General features: G+C 43.9%; 1 protein-coding gene across 1 annotated transcript in view; it reads right to left on the bottom strand.

Annotated features, from left to right (window-relative positions):
* plxna2 (plexin A2) overlaps nt 1-26,095 on the bottom strand; it is a gene marked incomplete at both ends in the record, with an annotated part of 193,455 nt that overhangs the window by 75,691 nt on the left and 91,669 nt on the right. Inside the window, 3 exons of the mRNA XM_079239812.1 lie at nt 2,916-3,012; nt 5,703-5,856; nt 9,890-10,013. Of these exons, the coding sequence (XP_079095938.1) occupies nt 2,916-3,012; nt 5,703-5,856; nt 9,890-10,013 (375 nt within the window). The remainder of the gene's footprint in view (nt 1-2,915; nt 3,013-5,702; nt 5,857-9,889; nt 10,014-26,095) is intronic.

Below are 26,095 nucleotides of genomic sequence, written 5' to 3'. Positions count from 1 at the left end.
GGGGATGAAGTAATGCAGACATCAGACCCGGTGCTGACTGTGGGGCAGTCTATGATCTGGGGTGCACCTGGTCTGGTCTAGGTTCAGGTCTGGGTTCAGGAACATCATGTGTCCAAAGAATGAGGTCAGCTGACTTTCAGATTGTACTGAACGAGCAGGATATTCCATCTTCCCTGCTGGCACAGACATGTTGTAAGATGACAATCCAGATTGTGAAAGAGTGGTTCGGGGAACAGGACACATCATTTTCACACCACAGAGTCCAGGCCTAAACCCAGTCTCTGGGATGGACTGGACATGGCTTTGTTCAGTGGTCTGACTCTCCCATCATCACTACACGATTAGTTCATTCATTCATTTCCCTAACCGCTTAGTCCGATTCAGGGTCGCGTTGTTAGAGTAACCATTTAACCTAACATGCATGTCTTTGGACGGTGGCGGGAAGCCAGAGTACCCGGAGAGAACCCATGCATACATGGGGGAAATCACTAAATAAATCTTCTAAATAAATCAATGCAACTCTGGATGGAAATAAATCTTGTGACATTGCAGAAGCTTTTCAAAACGATGCCACAGCGAATGCTGCTGTGGTCCAAAGGACTGTTAGGGTGCATTCTCATCAGGATAGTCCGCTAGATTCAGTCTGATTGGGGACTCAGCTCAGTTGTAAGGGGTGTATCCATTCAGACTGAGATCGTGTTCACACTGCACTGGTCTGTTGGTTGTGTCGCATTTACAATAATATATCCCCATTCCCACCAATGGTGGCGCTGCACTAGTGTTTAGCAAGACCCGCGTGAAGAAGAAAACTTGCGAGTTAAACATGAAGACCAAACTATGGCTGTTTTGGGTTTTTATTGTGTTTTATGCAAGTACACTGCAGAAAAACACTGCAACAATGGACGCAGTATGAACACCAGACGAGGCAGAGGAACCTTAACGTCATCGCTATGGATTTACCCACAATGCAATGCTATGTCAAATGCAGGAAGTAACTTTTTTATTGTCCGCTTCCTGTATTTGGTCCGCTTAAAACGGGCCGAAACCTGCTTTGGACGCGGGCCGAGTCCGCTTCTTTGGTCCAAATCAGAATTTGTTTGGGTCGTTCACATTTCCCCAAACGAAGCGGACTTTCTGAGCAAACGGAATCGGATTTTAAAAGAAAAGGCGGATGGGAATGTGTCCTAATTGTGTGGATTTTCTTTTAGACAGGCAGGGTATTTAAGACTCATATAAAGCATGTATAAACTCATCTTACCAAGGCGCAGACAGGAAGCACTCATGTCAGCGCTTAAACAAAACCTTTAGGGTTACACGGCGATTCCCCGGACCAGCTTTCAGTCTGCTGCTGAAAACCCTGTTTACAAGTCTATGAGAAGTGCATGGCGGTACATTTCCCTGCAGAAACCCCAGAGCTCATCGTTCCAAGTAGAAAAAAGCGATTTATTCTGTAATAAAACAAACGACTTTTGAATGTAGTTTTATGCCACTGAAATACAACTAATTTGATTGCATATCAAGTCTGTGATGAGCAATCACATTTTAACGGTGAATTAGAATGATTTAGCTGCAAATCTATTACTGCAAATATGAGCTAATCAAATCAAGCCTAGTGCCTTGATCGTTTGTTAAGGTGAACGAAAAGGCATTAATGATACCTCCTGCATTTTTATCATCAAGACTCATGCATTAGTTATATGATCTGGGTGAAGTAGATGCTGATTATTTCCCTCTGATATGTAATAAAGATGTAAAGCGTCAAGTATAAATATAAATATGCACAAGTATGCAAATACATTGGAATTATTCCTCGACAGGAGCGTTGAAGTAAATGCAGTCAAACAGGGGCTGCGAGACAAGGTTGTAGAAGACAACGCTCATATTTAATTGATTGTAATGGAATTTATCTACACAATGCAGTCATGAACAGTTGTTCAGCATGTGTATTTGAGTCTCAGTTGGCTTCCCGCTTCTCTTTGATATAAGAATGACTTATGCACACTTGCTTTTGGTGAAATATTCATCGGTGCAAAAGCTTGGGAGGGAACTGTGGCGAGCACACAAATTCAGAAGAATAGGACTGGTTCACCTTTGGGCAAGTCGAGTACGCAGTATGTGTGTAAAAGGAAGGGAACAGAGAGAGCAGGGGTTGGCACCGGAGGGTGCCGAGAAGAGTGTGTGCTCTTCCCTGTCTGCATGCACAAGTGTGTTTGTCGTCCCTGCTTATCAAAGCTGATGGGAGCGCTAGTAATTGCATTCTGTGCCACCCTGACGGGGCTTTCAGGCAGCACAAGATGTGAAAGGAAAAAAAAAAAGAGAATGATGTAGGGAAGAGATTCACAGCAGCGTTGCCCAGTGGCTGAACCATTTTGTTTCAACGTCATAGGGGTAGTCAAGGGATAATATGACATGCCATCATCCTGGAACCCCTGCTAGTGTCAAACCCTGACTGTGCCGCCTCTTCTTTCCATTCAGCCATAGTCCCGAGCCAGCGAAGCCTTCGGATCTCACACAAACAGAATCTGCCACAGTGGAATAAAGTGAATGATGGCAAAAGGCACTGCAGACGTAGACATCTCCAATCCAGGGATTCAATTCAACATCACTCAATCAGGGACAGACAGGGCATGAAAATGGGTGTGAAATCTCTCATGAGGACCTGTTAGGCAGAGCGCATTGTGCTTTGTAATGCAGCATGTTTGAGATGAAGGATTCATTAGCACAACAATGCAGAAACTTCCCATTATGGGGCACTGGGAGAGATCAGATTGTGTTGGATCATCTTAATGGGCGAGAGCTGTGCTGATGTAAGAGCAGACTATAACTAATCCCCAAAGCATTGATTTAGCAGTTCTGGGGCAGCATTTGTAGGGTGTTTGAGAGGAGAATAGATGGACTTGGATAGGGATACTCACAGCTGATGGACGCTGCAGTTGTAAAACTTGATCTCTGTGCTGATTAGCATCTGACCAGTCTCCTTGGAATTCAGCCTCAGCTCAACGCCTGACCAGTCTGAAAGAGAAGATATCAGCATTTACACAACGTCTCATGGCTTCAGACTATCCAGCAAATGCAAACAACACAGTTAAATGGTAAGTGGAGCACATTGATAGCACTTTAATCCTATGCTGGTTCTGTACTGATATAAAACTTTCCATTGCAAACAGATGAGGGTATCAGGGGCAGACCACGCAGGTTTGTCTGGATCTTGCCAGATCCTTGTATGGTCTCCAGAATTCCACTTTCTGCCTTTTAGTTTTCGGCTGCATTCACATCAGGATAGTCCGCTAGACTCGGTCCAATTGGGGACTCGGCTCAGTCGTAGGGGGGGTGTATCTATGCGCTGCACTTGGTCCGAATCGGGATTCGTTTGCCTCATTCACGGCTCCCCAAACGAAGCGGACTTTGCGAGCAAGCGGACTCTGATTTGAATAAAAAAGGCTGATGTGAATGTGTCCTTAGTCTCTGCTAAGATCTTTCACACAGACACCTCCCGAACTGTTCAGATCAACCTGTTCATTATTATGGTTCAGCTTTGAAGCTCCACTGGCTGCTTGAAGAGCGCCACCATGCCTTCCTCTCCAGCACTAGTTCCCTCAGCTGGTAATGATGTTAGGCTGCGTTCTGGTATTTATTGGACCTTTCAGCTCTTCATATTTCAGCTTTCAAGATGCTAACTCGTCTGCATTTAGCAGAAACCTGAACGCCCCTCACCATCTGCATCTACTGTCCCATCTCCAGGATTTATTTGGATTGGTGAAGGGCAGGAGTGTTCAGTTCCAGTCCTCAGTCCACAGTCTTGCCGGTTTTCAGCACACACCTGCATCATTGCAGAGCTTCATAGGCTGGTGGATCCATTTAATTTGAGTCCGGTGTGTTGAAGCAGGGATACACTAAAAACATGCAGGACAGCAACTCTCAAGCACAGACTGAGCACACCCCTGGTGTCGGGTTTTTACTGAGTAATATAGTGAATGAAACCAGTTTCAACCGGCTCTGTCAGCCTCTGTTTAAGGGTCCGGCCTGGTTAACCCCAACACATGTGTGCAGTAAATGCAAGCTGAAGGGTGACTGCGAATATTCACAATATCTAAAACAAACAGTGCAAATGGCAAAAGCGTTTCATCAGATGGGAATTTGTTTACCTGCATCCATCTGCGCACCATAAAAACAGCCTCTCATCTCTCCCCTTGAGAATACCAACCCCATATATGTGCATGTGTGTGTGTGTGTAAATGTGTACGTGTAGAACAGCCTGAACTGCAGATTACACTCGGTGTGTGGGAGGCTTGCTTGACCCGTAGTGCTCGGCTCTCGCTGCGGCACCAGTTGGGAATCATGGTTTGCTTCTCACACGTCTATGTAGCGGGCTCTCAGAAGATCTCTGAAGCCACATGTTGGTCTCGCAGGACCTGACAAAGAGCTACAGAAGTCCTGCCTGCACAAAACCTCGTCCAGAAGCTTTCTCCAAGGTGCCGGCTATTCTCCTAAATGAGTCCAACCATGAGTTCTACTTTCATTTCTGCTGCATTTCTCTTCCCCCCCCATTCTTCTGCCCCCCTTTGTCTGGTTTCCTGCTCTCCCCTCCCTCTCTTCCTCCTCTAATTTCTCTTCAGGTCATCGACATTGCACAATCGATGTTTGTGTGCAATAGCTAGGTAGACTTGCTAATGGGACGAGGGACAGAGGAGGTCAGCAGGAAGAGGCCTCTGGGGAATGGACGTGGAGTACAATAAAAAAACCCAAAACAAAACAAAAGGTGTGAACAGCTGGAAGCATAGCTAGCTGGATGAAGAGGAGGCTTAAAGAAAGGATTGGTTGACATTTACCTGAGGGAGAACATTTATATTAGCGCCTGATGCACCGCCCCCGGTGGGAGCGCTGAGCAAACATGGTTGTCATTTACTCACAAGAGGGAGGATTACCAAACCTTCTAAAACACACAGTGACTTCCACACATTGCATATGATATATTATTCAGGGTGTTTGGTTTTTCTCCCTGTGGCCATCTTGGCCTGCAAACGGGACAGATTTCCTGCCAAACAACAGATGTTAATATTCATAATGATGTATGTTTGCAAACAAATATGATGGCGAAGCCGCTCTAATATATGTATGTTATGTATTTTCCACGCAGGCTGAATACCTAGAAGGTCATGAGGTTCCCATGAATAGTATAATAGAGGTTATTAACATATCTTTATTCCTGTTTTTATCTCTGCATGATGAAGATTCTTGGTTGTGAGTTGTGATAAAAACTGCTGATTTGTTTTATTTATGATTATATTAATGTGGATTATTGTCTCAGCTGGGAAAAGAAATTCACCACATTAGCGTCTCCTTCATCCCAGAACTTTCACGTTTAAGCGTTCCCAGTAAGTGAAGCCTGATGCCGGTGATTTGTGGCCCTGCAGCTGGAGTGCAGGTACAGGGAACCTCAGCCTGCTCCTCCATCACATCTAATGTGGCCCAGTCTTGTTTGCAGCACACTTCCCAACAAGACAACTGATTCTGAATCCACAGGCGCCTGTTAGACAAACGTCCCTCGGATCACTAAAGATGTGTCAGAGCATGCAGAAAAACATTTAGCTCACTACTTGAGAAATGAAAGAGACTGGAAGCCAGTCGTTTGGGAAGCAAACTGCTCTTCAGCTTGCATTAGGCGTATCGCAGATGCAGAGGGGTGCGTTTGTTGCAAGTACCTTGATCGATGGGGATGAGGGGGACGTCCTTGGCAGCGGGAGACATGCAGAGTATCTGGTGGCCACTCACGAGCCCCTCCACCTCCGTTAAGTTGCCAAAAGAGCAGGTGATTCCCGCGAAAAGGTCCGGAACGTTGCTCACCGTCACAAGCAGCTGCACACAGGATGGAGAAGATGGTTTTATTTTACTGTAATCTCAGTGCTGCACACACAACAGTTTCCTTACACTGATCTGCTCTGAGGAAAGTTCTTCCTCAAGTTCAGCCTCCTTTATTTGTGTCCTCATGTAAAACTTGTTTTAAAGTGACATAATATTCATACATACACACATAAAAAGCAACACAATGAACCCAAAGAGAAAGAACTTCCACTGAAAAATATGATAAAAATCAAACTAAAACTATGAATAAATATATTCATAAGTAAATAAATAAATAAATAAATATAAATATATAAGCAAACTTTCACTTCTGTTTGTTAAATTAAAAAAATGGCAGCAGGATCGAAACTTTCTGCAACATTTAGTTTTTCCTTTGTGGACTCAGAACCTCCATGTAGAGGGACAGACTCGCTGTGTGAGGAGGCGAATCAGAAGCTACCTCTGGTGTACAGGGATGCTGGTAGAGGACCACATACCTACTTGCTTTAGAGTTTTACTCTCTGTTATGGATATGGATATGCGTCTGAACAATGAAAAGCATGATAAAACAGTCGTTGTGGTTCGGTTCATGTAGAAAAAACCAGGTTTCCCCCAACAAAACAGACGCAGTCGGCCATTCCTGCCAACAGCTTTACAGTGTTTGTAGGGCTGCTCCACCTCAGTGGCTTTGGATTAAAGCATCCAGGGGAACTCCTAAAAGCATCCCTGTGACTCGACAGCAAACGTCATGAATAAACTTGCATATGTTCAGATCTTAATATATTTAAAGTTTCTGCAAAAGATTTAGTTTCTTTTCAATCAGCAGGAAGCATTCAGTAGAAGACAGAAAGAAACCTACACATCATTTCTTCTTTTTTTTTTTTTTAAAATTTGTGTCTTGTCCAGCATTTAAGCATCAGAATGATGGTCTGTGTTCTGCTGAACAAATTTACTTTGCCAAGGGGAGCTTTACTGGCATACTGATCCCCTTGATTTTCTGGATTCTTATTTTATAGCTTTATTTATTTTGTATAATTGTAATACAGAGTTTCTACTGCTGGACCAGACCGGAGAAGATAGAAGAGAGACAGAAAGACAAACGGAAAGAGAAAGAAAACACCTCATAGAGAGGAAAAGAGAGACATAGAGAGGGAAAGAAAGAAAAAAACCCAGACATTTGCATTGACATACACCCATACGTATTCACCTATACAGACGGATGTACATACACATTCACAAAAATGTACACAAACTACACATGATTTCTAACATTGCATCACACACGCAGATGCAGCGGTCCACTGGAGAGCGGTGACAGTAGGGTTGGACTATTCAGCTGCTCCGTCTATAAATAAATGCATTTTGCACAGGGTGTGTGATCTGGCTCTTTCCAGCCAAGAGAGGCAGTCGGGATAATTATCACCATGGCGTTTCGCAGCCTTGTTCTATTAGCTGTTATTTTTGGGCCGCGGCGTTTGAAGTTTTTCTTTGTTTTATCTGCCTCTAACTAAACACGGCGGGGCTGCTGGGACAGGCGGCGGCAGCTGAGCAGCTTAACTGCAGGTCTTTCAAGAGATGCTGACTGTCTGGGTGTACGGCCCACACCGCCTCCCTTGTTAGAAGCCTCGCTCCGATACCCGGAGATGAATTCTCTTTTTTTCTGCTGAGGACCTCTCGTCTCCCCCCTGTTTTACTTTCACCGTGTTTGTGTTGCTTCACCCTGAGGTGTCAGAGAGATGCTTGATTACAGCAATCACAGCAATCAGTGTTTTTTGTTCAATTTAGAATTCCCTGAGTAATCTCTCAGATTAATTAGCTCTCATCATTGTCAGACACACATGTGCAGGCTTTACGCACACCTCACGAAAACAGGCAGCGACAGCGAGGCTTTCTGTTACAGAAAGTAAGCATGTCTGAGAGTTAAGCTGTTGCTCTTTTTGTTCTCCTGTCTTTCCTGATGATAGTGGTGCCTGCTTGGTTTTTTTTTGGCAGCAAGCAACCTAGCTGATGCTAGATTTGTACTCAGTGTGATTTGTTTTTGTTTTTTTTTTCTTCCTTTTCTGTTCTAGCTGTACTGGCACCAACATGAGGAGGATGTGTCGTCATGGAGATAGCGGTCTGTCCCTGTGGAATTTGTGCTAAACAGTTTGGTGAGATGACCGTGTCGCAGAGACGACTGACTGGGAAGACGATGTTAAGTGCTGAAACGTAATTAATTATTGTTTGCAAAAAAGTAAACAGGGTAAAGTCAGATGAGTATGTGTCAGAGCAAGACAGACAGACAGACAGACAGACAGACAGACAGACAGACAGACAGACAGACAGACAGACAGATAGATAGATAGATAGATAGATAGATAGATAGATAGATAGATAGATAGATAGATAGATAGATAGATAGATAGATAGATAGATAGATAGATAGATAGATAGAAACAGTAACAACTAGATGGATCTTTATTTAACTAGGATCCATAAAACTTTGGGAGTGATCCGGATCACCATCTTGATCCAGGAATTTTTTGAAGGAGTCTCATGGAGCCATGTTCAGTATATCTGCATATAACTCCACAATAAATGGTTAGAAAATCCAGGAGCAGTTCCCAACAGGGTTTATAGGGTATCAAAGTGAGATCTGGTTCCTGGGAACGTTCCGGAAGTTATGATCCAGAACAGGGAAAAAAAAAAGGGGATCTTTGGAATTTTCATCACTACAAGGGAACAAATAAAGATTGAAACATGCAACACTGCAATATATCTAGTAGAGTATCCATATAAAATGAATGTAGGATTTTTGTGGGTTCATATAGTAGAAGTGATGCAGCAACATAACCTTGTGGCTTTCAAATGTCTTCATCGCAACTTTAAAACTGGACAGTGTGATTCAACAAACTTGCAACACTCACTGACTGAATCTGTGATGTTGTTTGGTGATTTTAACACAGGCTGGGAATGACAGTCCCAGCCTGTGTTGTGAATGAGCTGCTTGGTGGAGGTCTGCACTTTTTGTTGTTTTGTTTTTTCTGTGGATCAGCTCTGTGGAACTCTTTACCACTGCATGTCAGACAAGTTTCATCACTGTCCAGTTTTAAATCTCTTCCCAAGACTCAATATTTTCCCCACAATCACTTTGCTTTCAATGCTTGTACTGTTTTTTTTTGTTTACTATTTTAATATTGTAATTATTTTATGTTCAGCTCTTTGTTCAGCAGTAGTTGTCAGAAAGTACTTTTGGAACTAAAGTTGGCTTAGCTACCTAATAAGCCTCTAATCTGTGGTACCTCTTCCTCTTTCCCACGAAACCGACTTCATCTTTATCACTTTTCTAAACTCTTCACAGTTTTTCAGGAAAAATATTCATATTTAAAACTAAATTTATGATTGGCGTTCTGGTCCAGACACTACCCAAACCGTGGAAACAAACATGAGATCATAAGGCGGCAACTTTGGACGGAAATCTTTACATCTGAGTAAAAATTAACAGGAGCAAAAGTTTCTGCAGTCGATTCAGACACCAGAAAAAAGGAGATTTCTGTTCATTTAGCATCTTCACCCTACTGTAAGTAAATCAATCCAAGAATAAAAGAAGAGGACAAGATGACCCTGTGTGTACGTGTGTGTGTGTGTGTGTGTGTGTGAAACCAGAAGCACATGTCAGTGTGTGATACTTTAGATGTAGCACATTCATCCCAACTTGGGCAGGACGTGCCGTTTCCCGATGATCTCTATTCGCTAAGCCGTGTGGAAATAATGTACTGTACTTGGCTGCACCCTGACAACTTTAACACCTACACACCCACCCACACACACACACACACACACGTCTTGGCACACATATCGACTGCTCTGTAACAAGTCAGCATATGTATGCCTGAACACCCACATGCAGCACTTAGAACACATCCTCATCTAATGTTTATGCATCAATCATGTTTAAGACCTGCTAAACTACAATATGGGTTCGTTTAAACCATCCAGTCTTTTATTTTTTTAAGTTCCTGGCAGCTGGAGTGTCTGTGGGAATGTGTGTGTGTGTGTGAAAACTTACAGGTACGCTTGGCTCTGACACAGCGATGCTGTCTGGATACACGGTGGCCTTCACACACTGGTTGAGAGAAGCTGCAAAACGATACGGCTCATCGGCACGCTCACATCGATTCCTCTGAGAACATCTGGACAGAAAGGAGACGGACAGATGTGAGGACACACACTGCAACTGCTTTATGAGGTCCACCTGGTCCGTTGCTAGATGCAGACAAACTCAACGCATGTAGACGTGTATGTAGACACACATGTAGACAGGATGTAGACCCGCATGTAGACCCGCATGTAGACATGCATGTAGACACATATGTAGACATGCATGTAGACACGCATGCAGACACGCGTGTAGACATGCATGTAGACATGCGTGTAGACATGCATGTCTACATGGTCACAGGGTTCAAAACAGACATCCGAATGGAAAGACAGGGGCTTTAAGTCATGGTTGTCGGTACCGGATGGGCTCATCTAAGAATTTTTGCTGGGATTTTCACAGAGTCAAAACTAGTCAATAAAAACTTTATTGATAATGTACTTTTACATACCACAAAGTAACCTAAGACAAAGAAAACAGAACAAATTCAGGCGTAATGGTCATGTTCTCTGGAGTTAAAAGCCAGCGTATAAAGATTAGTTTTTAAAAGAGACTTAAAAGTCCTTGCAGACCTCACAGAAAGAAAGAGACTGTTCCAGAGTCTGAGGGCTGCTGTGGAAAAGCCTCAGTCTCCCAGGGTTCACTACAAGCGTCTGGTCTTCAGATCTCAGCGCTCTAACAGGACGGTGATGGTGCAGAAGCTCAGACAGATATGAAGGCGCTAGACTATCAAAGCATTTAAAAGCCAGAAGTAAAACTTTAAACTCTGTTCTAAAAGATACAGGCCCTCTCTGGACAGTGGTCAGAGGAGAATGGCTGGACTGGTTTGAGGTGAAAGAAAGGCGACAGTAATTAAAACAACCACTGGTTCCACGTCATGTCTGAACACATCACATATCTTGAAGCAGATGGTCTCCAGCAGCAGAAGACCACACCGGGTTCCCTCCTGTCAGTAAGAACAGGAAACTGAGGCTACAATTCACACAGACTCACCAGAACTGGACAATAGAAGATGGAGAAACGTTGCTGGTCTGATGAGTCTCCAGTTCAGCTCCACATTCACATGGTAGGACATGAAAACATGAATCCTTCCTGCTCTGTGCTATTATTAAAGCTAGCGGTGGTGTACTAGAGTGGGGGATATTTTCTTTGGGCCCTACCACACCAACTTTATGTTTTAACCCTTCCTGAGTCCTGCTGCTGACCATGTCCATCCCTTTCTGAGCACAGTGTAGCATCTTCTGATGGAAACTTCCAGCAGGATGATGCACCATGTCACAAAGCTCACATCATCTCCACCATGACGATGAGTTCACTGTCCTCCAACGGCTCCACAGTCACCAGATCTCAGTCCAGCAGAGCAGCTTTGGGACGTGGTGGAACGGGAGATTCTCATCATGATGTGCAGCAACTGTGTGGTGCTTCATGTCAATATGAAGCGAAATCTCTGCAAAATGTTTCCACCACCTTGTTGGACCGATGACACCAAGAAAAATAAGGATTTTCTGAAGGGAAAAGAGTGATTCAAAGCTGGTGCTTGAGGCTGGTGAGTGAGCACTGTTACACTGTGACAAGTTACAACCAGAAAGAAAACTATGAGAAGGAAGCTGATGTTATTCTTACAGTAAAAAGTAGGGGGGGAACGAATGAAAACAGTCACTTAAAAACATCAGGCTTACAGCAGGACACGGCTGTTAGAGCAAATGCTGCAATAAAAACAAGTGTGCAACAGTTAAAGTTGTCACAGTGACAGAAATTAAAATCCTATCACACATCGGAGGGAAGGAGCCGGGATGTAGGGAGGAAATAACACTGTCATTGTCTCCTCAACATGATGCTAATAGCTCGGCTGTACGACAGCGATGACAGCCTGTGTTGGAATACCATGTTTTAGAAGACGCTGTATGAGCACTTAACGTGGATTCTTCTCCTTCTGATCCACAAACAGTCTTTGGATGTTTTTTCTTTTCGTTGTGGCGCCATCATCCACCAGATTTCTTTTTCCCCTCGCACTTCGCAAATGCTGGGCACTCTGAAGCGTACATGCAAGGTGCAAAACAAATAAACTCACCTTTCCTTACTAATACTAACATGTCACTTGTTTAGCTGTTTCAGGCTCTATTTAACTGACAGAACTGATATTTTCCAGCTTCTTTACTGATCAGGATAGTTGGATTTTACGCATCTGATATTTGATGCAGCTATAAGCTTGGCATGTTTATCATTATGTAACATTAAAACCTGGTTTTAACACACTTTTAAAGCACATAGGAGATAATGATACAGATTGTTGGAGGTTTCAAAGGGAACTCTGATTCTAAGATGCTTCATGATGCTTTGTCCTGCTGAAATAATTAGAAGCTTCCAGGAGAAGATGCCGGTGTTAAGGTATTATATGTCTCCTAAACACATTACATCCACGTCTGTACCACTGTTACCTTCCTGGATATGTGCAAGTCATCCATGATATGGATGCTAATGCACCAGAAAATAGTCTGGATGGTTCGGAGGTGCATTAGTGTCCAAAATCAGCTGGAAATTTCCTTTCTGTTTTTGTGTAATAAAGAAAAGTTTCTCTTAAATTTACTTAAAGTGTTCAGGAAATGTGGCTTTGTAGGCTTTATAAACCTGACTGCTGCCTTCACAAAGTCATGAATCCTTCATCAGAAGCAGAAACAAGTGGTGTGTGTAGCCACTTCCGCCACTGACAAACACAATGCGCCGCACTACCAAGCCACAAAGCCGCAGAACAAAGCACGACCCACTCAGATGACATCTGCCTGTCTCTGCGTAACTTTGGAGATGTAACTGGTGCAAATTACGGGGTGCTTCCTCATAAGAGATCCTAATGGCCAGACAGGGTGTAGAGTACCAGAAGATACCACCGCATCCCTCATTAAAACTCTTCCTCCTACATCCCATTAAAACCAAGTGTTTCCTGCTCCAGCTTAAGGCTCTCGGTCCTCATCCAAGCCACCAGCCTCAGTGTGTGGCTAACTGGCTGACTGGCCAGCAGCTCTAATTGGACTCTGACGGGTCAGCCGCTGTCCATGGTGCTAATGCTGTCCGTGTGTGTGTGCACGTGGGTGTGTGAGCCTGTAGCAGTATGTGTTAGGAAGCTATCATGCCTCTTAACCACATACTGTCACATTTACAGAGTCTAAGCTACATCTTCATCCTCACTCTGTGTGTAATTATGTTGTCAGAAGTTCAAACTGTATCCAGCAGACTCAACGCCTGAACACATGTACACGCCTGAACACATGTACACGCCTGACCACGTGTACACACCTGACCACATGCACATGCCTGACCACATGTACACGCCTGAACACATGTACACGCCTGACCACATGTACACGCCTGAACACATGTACACACCTGAACACATGTAAGTGCCTGTCCACATGTACACACCTGAACACATGTAAGTGCCTGTCCACATGTACACACCTGAACACATGTAAGTGCCTGACCACATGTACACACCTGAACACATGTACACGCCTGTCCACATGTACACGCCTGAACACATGTACGCGCCTGAACACATGTACATGCCTGACCACATGTACACACCTGAACACATGTACACGCCTGTCCACATGTACACACCTGAACACATGTACACGCCTGTCCACATGTACACACCTGAACACATGTACACGCCTGTCCACATGTACACACCTGAACACATGTACACGCCTGTCCACATGTACACACCTGAACACATGTACACGCCTGTCCACATGTACACGCCTGAACACATGTAAGTGCCTGTCCACATGTACACACCTGAACACATGTACACGCCTGTCCACATGTACACGCCTGAACACATGTAAGTGCCTGACCACATGTACACACCTGAACACATGTACGCGCCTGTCCACATGTACACACCTGAACACATGTAAGTGCCTGACCACATGTACACACCTGAACACATGTACGCGCCTGTCCACATGTACACACCTGAACACATGTACATGCCTGACCACATGTACACACCTGAACACATGTAAGTGCCTGACCACATGTACACACCTGAACACATGTACACGCCTGTCCACATGTACACGCCTGAACACATGTACACGCCTGAACACATGTACACACCTGAACACATGCACGCGCCTGACCACATGTACGCGCCTGAACACATGTACACGCCTGAACACATGTACACGCCTGAACACATGTACACGCCTGACCACATGTACGCGCCTGAACACATGTTGATCTGTCTTTCCTGTCGTCTCCACCCCAACCAGTCGAGGCAGATGGCTGCCCTCCCTGAGCCGGGTTCTGCCGGAGGTTTTCTTCCTGTTAAAGGGGAGTTTTTTCCTTCCCACTGTCGCCGCGTGCAGCTCAGGATGCGGGATTGGATCAAAGTCATGACTCGATGCAATCAGTTGGTTTCTATTATAGGATATGTATGAATTGGCTCGAAATGATGTGTATGTAGATTCATGTATGTAAAGTGCCCTGTGACAACGTTGTTTTGAACTGGCACTATACAAATAAAGTTGAATTGAATGTACGCCCCTGACCACAGCACAGCGAGGACATATGTACAAGGCGTGTACATGTAAAAGTAGTAGAAGTATTTTTTAATAATGACTGGATTTATTCAAACTGTGTACCTCTTCTTTTAATTTGACATTTTCCATTTTCTTCCCTCTTGAACTTACACTGATGACTCCATTAATATCCATTTCTCTCCGTCTTTTCAGTTCCTCATCGATCGTGTCACCCACTTCCCACTCTTTGACAAGTTGAAATTAGTACAGCTTTCTTAGGCAAGGTGTTACTCCTGTCTGCAATTTGGCACTTCTTTTACATCCACAGTGGCAGCGGAAAATGATACATAATGTGCTTTCAGGTGTGTGCTGCAGCGCCATGTTTTATGCATGTCTCCGCGCCGTACGAGTAACGATGCAAAATCTGGGCAATCATTAAGTGACAAAAAGCTCTGCATTGATTTTCCTCAGTGTGACTTTAAAAAAAAATCATTTTGGTGGGGCGAAGTAGGATGAGAGCGCAGCCGGGGGTTGAGGCAGCAGAGGTGGGAGGCATGCAGGATGGCTGCTGTTGCCATGGTTTCTGGAGACGGTCATTATCTTTGTGTAGTTAGAAGCTGACCCCTTGCCTCTCTCATTAGCTGAAGAGCATGCCACTGAGTGTTGACTACAATCCTGCCTTCCTCATATTCCCCCTCGCTGACCCCCACACCCTCCCCTGTACACTTCCTTATCTTCCATTTCTGGCCACGGCCTGTCACTCTTCTGCTTAGTGTTTCATCACTGCATTTCACACATGCATGCTCAAGCACACACACACACACAAATGCACAGATAAGCAGTGAAAAAACAGGGAGTTCTCCCAGTCCTTCCCCAGTAATAAGCTGCTCATATCTATTTCCCCTGCAGCAGCAGCCGGAGGGAGATGACCTGGGTGTTGTGCTTTCAAAGCGCTGTCCGTGGTGCTGAAGTAACTGCTTCCACTTCCTTTACTGCGCCACAACTCCACAGCAGGATAATACTTGGTGCAGTCATGTCAGGTGACATGTACACTGCCTCCTACTGTGACAGCTTGCAGTCCTGCACAGTTGGAGCTGGGTAACCGAGGTGAAAAAGAAGCCCGGACATCATGTCATAAACAGACAACGCTCGCTTTTAAAGCTAAGCTTTTACATATAAGGATGTAGAGTCATCTTTCCCAAACATGAGCTGAAGATCAGAACCTCTTACATTACCCTGGTTTTTTATTCATTGGACAAAACTAAACTAAGCTGCAGATCATCAGCCAGTGCGAGCACCTCCATACAAGTAAAAAGGTTTGAACGTTGGCTGCTGTGGAACGTTCAGGTGCATGTCGACACAGTGCCAAGCAGGAAAGGACATCAGTAAACGCTGCAGACCAGCTGTTGTTGCTGCCTGTCAGTCTTAAAAAGGTAGAAAGACTATTGTCAAACATTCCTCTACTGTAAGAAATGCTTTCATGATCGCTGCCAGTGTTGCCAGGAGTGCAGAAAGGTACCAGATCTACATCTCAGACCTTACGGGCTCCAGTTAGCATTCTAAATGTTAAAGATACCAGAGCTACTTAGGTTTTCTCAGAACGATCCGTAACCGTTCTGGAGCAGGGTCCTGCTGACAAACTGGGCCAAAATGAGACAGCTTATAGTAACTGTTAAGCATGGTGGTGGAAGACTGATGGGTGGGGCTTGTTCTGCTGTCACATAACCTTGTTCTGCTGTCATAGAACTTTGTTCTGCTGTCATAGAATCTTGTTCTGCTGTCATAGAACCTCGTTCTGCTGTCACAGAATCTTGTTCTGCTGTCATAGAATCTTGTTCTGCTGTCATAGAATCTTGTTCTGCTGTCATAGAATCTTGTTCTGCTGTCATAGAACCTTGTTCTGCTGTCACAGAATCTTGTTCTGCTGTCATAGAATCTTGTTCTGCTGTCATAGAACCTTGTTCTGCTGTCATAGAATCTTGTTCTGCTGTCATAGAACCTTGTTCTGCTGTCACAGAATCTTGTTCTGCTGTCATAGAATCTTGTTCTGCTGTCATAGAACCTTGTTCTGCTGTCATAGAACCTTGTTCTGCTGTCATAGAACCTTGTTCTGCTGTCACAGAATCTTGTTCTGCTGTCATAGAATCTTGTTCTGCTGTCACAGAATCTTGTTCTGCTGTCATAGAATCTTGTTCTGCTGTCACAGAATCTTGTTCTGCTGTCATAGAACCTTGTTCTGCTGTCACAGAATCTTGTTCTGCTGTCATAGAATCTTGTTCTGCTGTCACAGAATCTTGTTCTGCTGTCATAGAACCTTGTTCTGCTGTCACAGAATCTTGTTCTGCTGTCACAGAATCTTGTTCTGCTGTCATAGAACCTTGTTCTGCTGTCATAGAATCTTGTTCTGCTGTCACAGAATCTTGTTCTGCTGTCATAGAATCTTGTTCTGCTGTCATAGAACCTTGTTCTGCTGTCACAGAATCTTGTTCTGCTGTCATAGAATCTTGTTCTGCTGTCACATAACCTTGTTCTGCTGTCATAGAATCTTGTTCTGCTGTCATAGAACCTTGTTCTGCTGTCACAGAATCTTGTTCTGCTGTCATAGAACCTTGTTCTGCTGTCATAGAATCTTGTTCTGCTGTCACAGAATCTTGTTCTGCTGTCATAGAATCTTGTTCTGCTGTCATAGAATCTTGTTCTGCTGTCACAGAATCTTGTTCTGCTGTCATAGAACCTTGTTCTGCTGTCACAGAATCTTGTTCTGCTGTCACAGAATCTTGTTCTGCTGTCATAGAACCTTGTTCTGCTGTCATAGAATCTTGTTCTGCTGTCATAGAATCTTGTTCTGCTGTCACAGAATCTTGTTCTGCTGTCATAGAATCTTGTTCTGCTGTCATAGAACCTTGTTCTGCTGTCACAGAACCTTGTTCTGCTGTCACAGAATCTTGTTCTGCTGTCATAGAATCTTGTTCTGCTGTCACATAACCTTGTTCTGCTGTCATAGAATCTTGTTCTGCTGTCATAGAACCTTGTTCTGCTGTCACAGAATCTTGTTCTGCTGTCATAGAACCTTGTTCTGCTGTCATAGAATCTTGTTCTGCTGTCACAGAATCTTGTTCTGCTGTCATAGAATCTTGTTCTGCTGTCATAGAACCTTGTTCTGCTGTCACAGAATCTTGTTCTGCTGTCACAGAACCTTGTTCTGCTGTCATAGAACCTTGTTCTGCTGTCATAGAATCTTGTTCTGCTGTCATAGAATCTTGTTCTGCTGTCACAGAATCTTGTTCTGCTGTCATAGAATCTTGTTCTGCTGTCACAGAATCTTGTTCTGCTGTCACAGAACCTTGTTCTGCTGTCACAGAATCTTGTTCTGCTGTCACAGAACCTTGTTCTGCTGTCATAGAATCTTGTTCTGCTGTCACAGAATCTTGTTCTGCTGTCATAGAATCTTGTTCTGCTGTCACAGAATCTTGTTCTGCTGTCACAGAACCTTGTTCTGCTGTCACAGAATCTTGTTCTGCTGTCACAGAACCTTGTTCTGCTGTCATAGAATCTTGTTCTGCTGTCACAGAATCTTGTTCTGCTGTCATAGAATCTTGTTCTGCTGTCATAGAATCTTGTTCTGCTGTCACAGAATCTTGTTCTGCTGTCATAGAATCTTGTTCTGCTGTCACAGAATCTTGTTCTGCTGTCATAGAATCTTGTTCTGCTGTCATAGAACCTTGTTCTGCTGTCACAGAATCTTGTTCTGCTGTCATAGAACCTTGTTCTGCTGTCACAGAATCTTGTTCTGCTGTCATAGAATCTTGTTCTGCTGTCATAGAACCTTGTTCTGCTGTCACAGAATCTTGTTCTGCTGTCATAGAACCTTGTTCTGCTGTCACAGAATCTTGTTCTGCTGTCATAGAATCTTGTTCTGCTGTCATAGAACCCTGTTCTGCTGTCATAGAACCTTGTTCTGCTGTCACAGAACCTTGTTCTGCTGTCATAGAATCTTGTTCTGCTGTCACAGAATCTTGTTCTGCTGTCATAGAACCTTGTTCTGCTGTCATAGAATCTTGTTCTGCTGTCACAGAATCTTGTTCTGCTGTCACAGAACCTTGTTCTGCTGTCATAGAACCTTGTTCTGCTGTCACAGAATCTTGTTCTGCTGTCACAGAACCTTGTTCTGCTGTCATAGAATCTTGTTCTGCTGTCACAGAATCTTGTTCTGCTGTCATAGAACCTTGTTCTGCTGTCATAGAATCTTGTTCTGCTGTCACAGAATCTTGTTCTGCTGTCACAGAACCTTGTTCTGCTGTCATAGAACCTTGTTCTGCTGTCATAGAACCTTGTTCTGCTGTCACAGAATCTTGTTCTGCTGTCACAGAACCTTGTTCTGCTGTCATAGAATCTTGTTCTGCTGTCACAGAATCTTGTTCTGCTGTCATAGAATCTTGTTCTGCTGTCATAGAACCTTGTTCTGCTGTCATAGAATCTTGTTCTGCTGTCACAGAACCTTGTTCTGCTGTCATAGAATCTTGTTCTGCTGTCACAGAATCTTGTTCTGCTGTCACAGAACCTGAGCACGACTGAGTTGCCCATCTGAAGCCATCTGACAGCTGAAGCTTGGTCCAAACTGGGTCTCAGAGCAGGAAAACGACAACACAAGTATGAAAAAAAAAGCTGAAACACTAAAGCATCTCATTGGTCTCTGTTTTTTTTTTTTTTTTGTAATCTTGTCATGTTTTGTTCCGTTTTTCTTGCTTTATTTTCCAGGTTTTCCTTCTGTTTTTGGTTTTGCTTTGTGACTTTACTCCATCAATGTGTTACCATCTTGTTTCCATCATGTTATCCTACAGTTTTCATCTTTGTAAGGTCAGCTGTTATGAAAACCTTGTTCTACACCCCCCTAGCTCCTGCCTCTCAGTCCTGCGTTTGGGTCCTCACATTCCACATCAGTCAAAGTCCAATAAAAAAGGACGTTTATCCTTTTATAAGCCTGTTTTACTTTTTAGTAAAGCAAAATTCTTCAGTGAATTTTATTGAAAATTTGTGGAAATAAACCAAACTATTCATCTCCACTGCTTGGTTTGAATTTGTATTATCAAAATAAATATTTTTATCCTATTTGGGTGTTTAAGATTTTGACCATTTAACTGACCATGTTACATCATTAACTGTTTTTTTTCAACCGTTTATTATTGAAAACACTGTTTATTTTTATTGTCCAAAGAAAAAGAAAAACTTGTGAAGAAACACTTTTTTTTTTTTTTTTTTTTAGCTTTTTCTGCAAAACAAAGGATTTTAAATCTCAGAGGCTTTGAGAACAGTCAGGAACAGTGCTCCAACGTTAAGGTTATGGCCAGATTATTTCTAGTTATACCACAACGTGTAAAATCTTAAAATGACAAGGGGCCGTGCTCCTTTCACCTGTATGGAGTTTTATTAGTTAAATGAGCTCATTATCTACGCTGCAATGTGTTATACTGTGTATATAAGGAAGCATTTTCTGCACTGGTGGAGGCAGAAAGCAAACCTTGGCATCCATCCCAGCAATGCTCTTTTCTTCTTCTCCTACTTAAGAGAAGGAATCCCTCCGTCGCCCCGTCTCCACCCCAGTTTGATAGAAACATAGATATATAAAAACAGCACATAGAACCATTCACAGACTGAAGCTTAAACACCTTGAAAAACAACCCTGGAGGGGACTGAGGCATTCTGACACTTGCATTTGCATAATACCACACAGACCCCTGCACTTAGTCCTTCACACGTTCACACACACCTTTAAACGTGCACACGCATACACACATCTTGGCCTTGAAAGCAGAAAGGGAGAGATAGGCGGCGGGTAAAGAGTTCTGTTTTATCGTCCTCCCCCTGCCTGAAGAGAAAGTGTGAAGGCCCATCTGAATGCTGCTCTTGCTGCAAGCCTGGTGTTTAAAAACAGAGGGGGGGGGGGGGGGGGGGGGCATTTTAACATCACCTTCCTTACCTCACAAAGGATTGACCAGAAAACCACACGCAGAGAGGAAAATGAGAGCGCGGCAGCGATGCTTCGGTGGATGGAGAGGGAGACTGATGCTGGAAATATGCTGGGATGTGGAGAAGATGATGCATAATTCATGTTTGATGTGCTTGCTAGCTTCATTAGTTGTAGGTGGTACAGAACGACGAACATGATGTGATTTAGTTAAATAAGCGCTGCCTTTCTTTAGAAACACATGCTAATGCAAGCACGCATGCAGGCTGACTGAACAGGCAGGATGCACCTGAAGCACAGGAGGCAGAACCATAAAGTATCCAGAATCTTCTACAAATCTCTCATAAGGTCTCCCAGCTTGTATAACACCTCCCCTGGTGACCTTTTCTAACAGTTAAACCAAGTTTTAACCCTTAATCACTTGTCTAAACTTGCAGGTTTTGGATTGAGAAATATATCGGACTCCCTGTTTTGTAACACTTGAATGAAGTGCAGACAGCCTCCCTCCCTCAGCTGTATCCCCAGAGTGGGATGAGATCTATTTAAATGCAGACGGCAACAGGAAGGACTCTAGATGGTAGACTGAATAAAAAAGTTCATGTTGGGGATAAAAGCAGCTCGTTGTCCTGTGACTGATAATTGTCATTGCAGCGAACCTCGATCCCATCGTGGCATCTTAAAGATCCAGGCGTGAGTCAGACTGCAGGCGGAGGGTTTGAGGAGAGACGTTTGCTAAGAGACCGTTGCTCAGGGTTCTGCATCAGATTGGAGCTGCTTTGTGTGGGATGAGCAGAGGCATTAAGGGAGGAGAAACCAGTGAGTAAGCAACAGACACACTGTTGTTTTAGGGTCATTAACTGCATTACATGGAGCCTGCCCACATAAACTGTACATACTAGTACAGTAAAGCATCTACGTGCGAGGAATGTATGGAAATATTGATAGACCTCCATGTTTGTGATCAATATCTCATTAGGCTCAATTGGCAAGATGGATGCGACTTCCCTCTGACTGCTAACTGAGGCTGTTGCTGATGAGCTGGTCATTAGACGCACAGCCCGACATTTACAACGGGCCGAGGCAGCCATTTTCACTGCTGGACTAATTGTTGTTGCCATTGGTAAATTAGGGGGGATTTTATGTCCACTGGTTGAGGTCATTTGTACGGCAGTGTAGTCATTAACATGCTTTTAAAATGACAGATAAATGCAGCCGTGTAGCGAAGCGAGCAGCAGATATTATTTTATATAAAACGGAGTAAAAGGAACAGTCAGGCTGCAGGTACACGGGGGGTTTCACATGCCTGCTGCTGAAACATGACGAAATCCAGCTTTATTGTATATTTTTCAGCCAGTTTGTTGTGACGATCTAGAAACAAAATGTCCGTTGGTTTAATTCATCCTTATCTTTGCAGAATTGTTTTTTTCATCCTTCAGGAAAGGTTTATGATCTACATGGTGTCTGTGGTGCCGAGTTGTCCAATCAAACACCCCTCCTGTCAGTTCTTCCCCCTCCTGTTAGTCTGTTGGCTCAAATGCCTCCATCATAGATAAAGCTTGCATTAGCTAACACAACGGTTAACATAGTGGCACGACAGCATCCTGTGATTCTATTCTATTCTAGTCTACAGTCATTTAGCGACGCTTTTATCCAAAGCGACTTACATATGAGTAAGAACAACACAAGCATGAAATCAACAGCAGAGGACATCATAGGAAGGTGCTGGTGGACTGTCCAGTTGGACGCAGGTCCTTCCATGAAGTGCTACAAGCTTTGTTTTTTTGTGGTTGTTTTTCACCCCCTTCCCACCCCATAATATCACCGATGTTATAATACAAAGAATTAAGGCTCCAGTATCCTGCCCAACAGAACTCTTTCTGGATTTAATCCCTTTATAGACGGCGTACGGCATCTCACACTGTGTGAAGTCTGGAAATTTAAAGTAAACAAACCAGATACTTACATGCAAACATGTGCATCTCATGCCGACTGCACATGAGAGTATTTTACCCACCGTCACATCAACTGCAGTTTCCAGCAATTTAAGGCAAACAAACTGAAAACTGTGGATGGTGTCACGATGCGTTGTGGAGGTGTGGACCCAAATGCAGGAACGGGAGCCAGGGAAACAGGGTCAGGATGTTTTATTTACTAAATGGAAATCCAAAAGGCTAAACTCAGACAGACTACGGATGAACTAACACACAAAATGAACCAGCAAAGTAAAACCACAAGTGAGGAGAATAAATACCCAGAGCACAACAAGACGCAGGTGACACTGGTGAACTAATAAACACAGAATGAGGCTAAACAGAAAAAAACAAGAGAACTAAACAGGGAAAACTAGATAATAAAACTGAAAGACACACGGGACATCACATCATGACAGGATGGATTTTTGGTTTTATTTTTTAATGCTGCTGCTCGTAAAGTCCTGCTGAAATGTCCTGCGATGATTGTCTGATAACTGTCAGTCAGCGGCCCGCAGTGTGTTTATGTCAGTGTTTAGTATTCAGTACCATAAAATAGTACCAGTTCTGGGAAAACTCCAGGAGGAAACCAACACAAAGAGATATAAACCATATAAATACCACAGATCTGCTGCTTTCCATCAGAGCCCACCTTCTAATATGTAATAAAAATATTCCCGGAATAGTAATAATACCAATCGTGTGAAAAAAAGAAAAATAAAAGGTGGGATTTAACCAACAGATTGTTGCATATGGATGTCTATTAATTGACATGTTTAGCTCATCTCTGTGTGCTGTTAGAAAACCTGAATAAATACTCAATAAAAGACTTTTTGTTGCAATAAAAAAAACTTTTGATAAAAAAAATCCATCCAGGGGATGTATTACCACCCCTCCTGTTTTTGAGCAGCCGCCGTCAGTCACCTGCCACATATATATATGAATATATGTATATCTATATGTGTTCTCCAACAAGCATGCTGAGCCACTGATTTGTTCTCAGACACATATTACGTAACTGCAGCGCATCAGTCATGAAATATCGCTCAGACAAACTCGCTTCACTGGTTATCTGCTGACCTTGACACTTGAGCCCTCTTGGACACAAGTCAGACTAATCCTGACAAATCTGAACTAAAGCGCTCGTCCTCTCCGGCTGCGCAGGAATGAGCCGCGAGGACGGAGACAGAACAGCAATGTGGGACATTCTGAGATGGAAAAGCTTCTTTTGGCCACGATTAGACAGCTAATCCAATAGTGAGGAGATGCAGGCGAAGGCGCAGAGAGGAAGAAAGGGAAGGCATCAGCGTTGGGCCGTGTTTTTGGATTGTGGTCAGACGGAGGCTGAACTAAGCATTCACGGGACGGCGACTGAAGAGCGCTCGAGATGATGAGCTCCCTTTGAGCTGCAATCAAAATGCTGCTCGCTTTTGTGGGCCGACGAGTGTGCAGCATCAAACACTCTCTCACTCTCATTCTCTTCTCCTCATTCTTATCCTCGCTCCCTCCCCTCTCTCTCATTCTTCACGCATTCAGTGGATGCCTAGCAGCTGCTGGTAATTAAAGGACTTTGGAGGCTCAAACCACACTGAATTAGAGGGAGAAGAAAAGACGAAGTAAGAGAGAGAAAACAGAGATGCCAATCCCGGACAGCTCACTGCCTTCCTCTCCCTCTGCAACATTCTCTCCTCCTCATCATCTCAAACTAAACTAATGTCCTTCCATGTTTCTAATTAGGCCCCTCAGAATGCTGCACTTCACAGAACACACACACACACACACACACACACACACACACACACACACACACACAAGCAAACATAAAGAAAAAGAGCTAAGGGACATGAGGTTTGGAGGGGAATAACGGAGGGTGGATATTGTGGATGGCAGCTGCAGAAAGGAGGAAGGTGATCAAAGCAGTGGGTGTTAATGTGTGGCAAGCCAGCCGTCTCTGGAAGTGAGGAAGACTCCAGAGGGGAGGAAGCCTAAATTGGAGACGGGGAAACGGTGAGCCACGCTGAGCCGAGAGGGTGATGAGATGAGTGGAGTAGCTCAGATGCAGGCGTCGCCGAGAGGGCTTCTGAGGAAGCCGCAAAATTGGGAAACAGGAGGGAAGATCATTTCAGAAAATCAACAATGGCTCCGGGTCTGGATAATGGAAAGCAGGGAAGGAGGAAGAAGCGAGAGGTTGAAGGACGGGGTAGTGATCACAGCTGTGGATGGCACAGCGGCTCACATGAAATAGCATTTTGGGTGAGTGGGATGTGGGGAGCTCTTCACGAGGAGGATGCAGCTGCTTTTCTCCTCCCAGCAGAGACGTCCTATTCTTAGCTATATGCTACATTATTACCTTCTCTTAAAGCTGATTAGAATGATTTCACACTCTCATTCACGACATTTCTCACCTCTCATTAACAAGCAGGACTGCTTGCGTAATATTGTGCAAGATGTCGTCGTAAAAACCAAAACTACCAGCAGAGGAACGAAGAGGAATCGTCACAAAGCGAGTTGGGACGTTAGTTTTGGATCGGAAAACAAAATGAAGCAAAATACAACGAATAAATAACATTTTTCATTCAGCTTGACTCGCAGGTTGTCTTACAAACTACTTAACCATGCTTCCCCCTCATCTCCATCCTCATCTCTAGCTTCCCTCACACGAGCAGTCGCCTCACTCAAATCAATTTCTATGGAAACGCACTCAGGCAAGGACAAACACACGGGCAGCGCACTACTCAAACACACACTCGGGTAACGCAGGAAAGGGCGTTCCCGCAGCACAGCAAAGTAGTTTAGTCTGAGTCAACTCATTACTTTGTGACGCTGGGCTTGTTATTACCTATAATGTCAGCAACGTTAAAGTATTAATGAACACCATGAACGATGCTGGAGTCAGCTGATTAACTAAGCTCAGGTCTGAATTTTGTTCAAAAAGTTGTTTATGTTGGGCTGCAGTTCCGTGCTGATCTTCCAGTATGAACAGTAAGACGATGAGGTATTTATAGGTGATCCTGCATGATGTGCGCAGGATGACGCATCAGTTCTGCAAACTTCTGGTCGAAATACGGAAAAGCTTCCAAACCGAGACCTGCGTCTGCCAAGATGCTGAGATGACCCAGTAAAGGAATATGGTAACGCTCAAGTTAAAGAGCTTTTGGCTGCAAAAGTGGAATCTGTTTGCTGCCTCTGGGTCCTCGATAGGGATTTAGTTTGGAACTTTCTAATATTAGAGGTAGATGTTGTTCGTAGCTTAATAAAAGCTCAAACGCATAAATATTTATGACATATTACATTGTTCCATTATTAATTTAAAATGAGTCAAGCCTAAAGCAGTGTGTGAAAGATTAAATGCAGTGTGAGATGGAAAAGCTTGAAGGAGCGTGTCTCATGCTGCCGTGGAGGAATTTCAGCCTCTTGTTGCCTCCGTTCATCAGGTTTGTTGGCATCCATTGATCCACAGCTCCTGGTCTGGATCCAGGTCTGGATTTCCTGAAAGGTGGTCTCACATATGAATCCAAAACCACTTTGGATTCATGGTCATCTGATTGACTGCAAGGTGTCCAGGTCTGCAAAGGAAGCCCAAACCATCAGCCCTCCACCACCGTGCTTTATTGTTGCTAAGAGTCGTTTGTTTTCGTCACATGTATATTCTGCATTA

This window comes from Telmatherina bonti (genome assembly GCF_933228915.1).
Source record: "Telmatherina bonti genome assembly, chromosome: 4".
Classification (NCBI taxonomy): domain Eukaryota; kingdom Metazoa; phylum Chordata; class Actinopteri; order Atheriniformes; family Telmatherinidae; genus Telmatherina; species Telmatherina bonti.
Note: the sequence above shows the minus strand (reverse complement) of the source record. Positions and strands in the feature narration are given on the sequence as shown.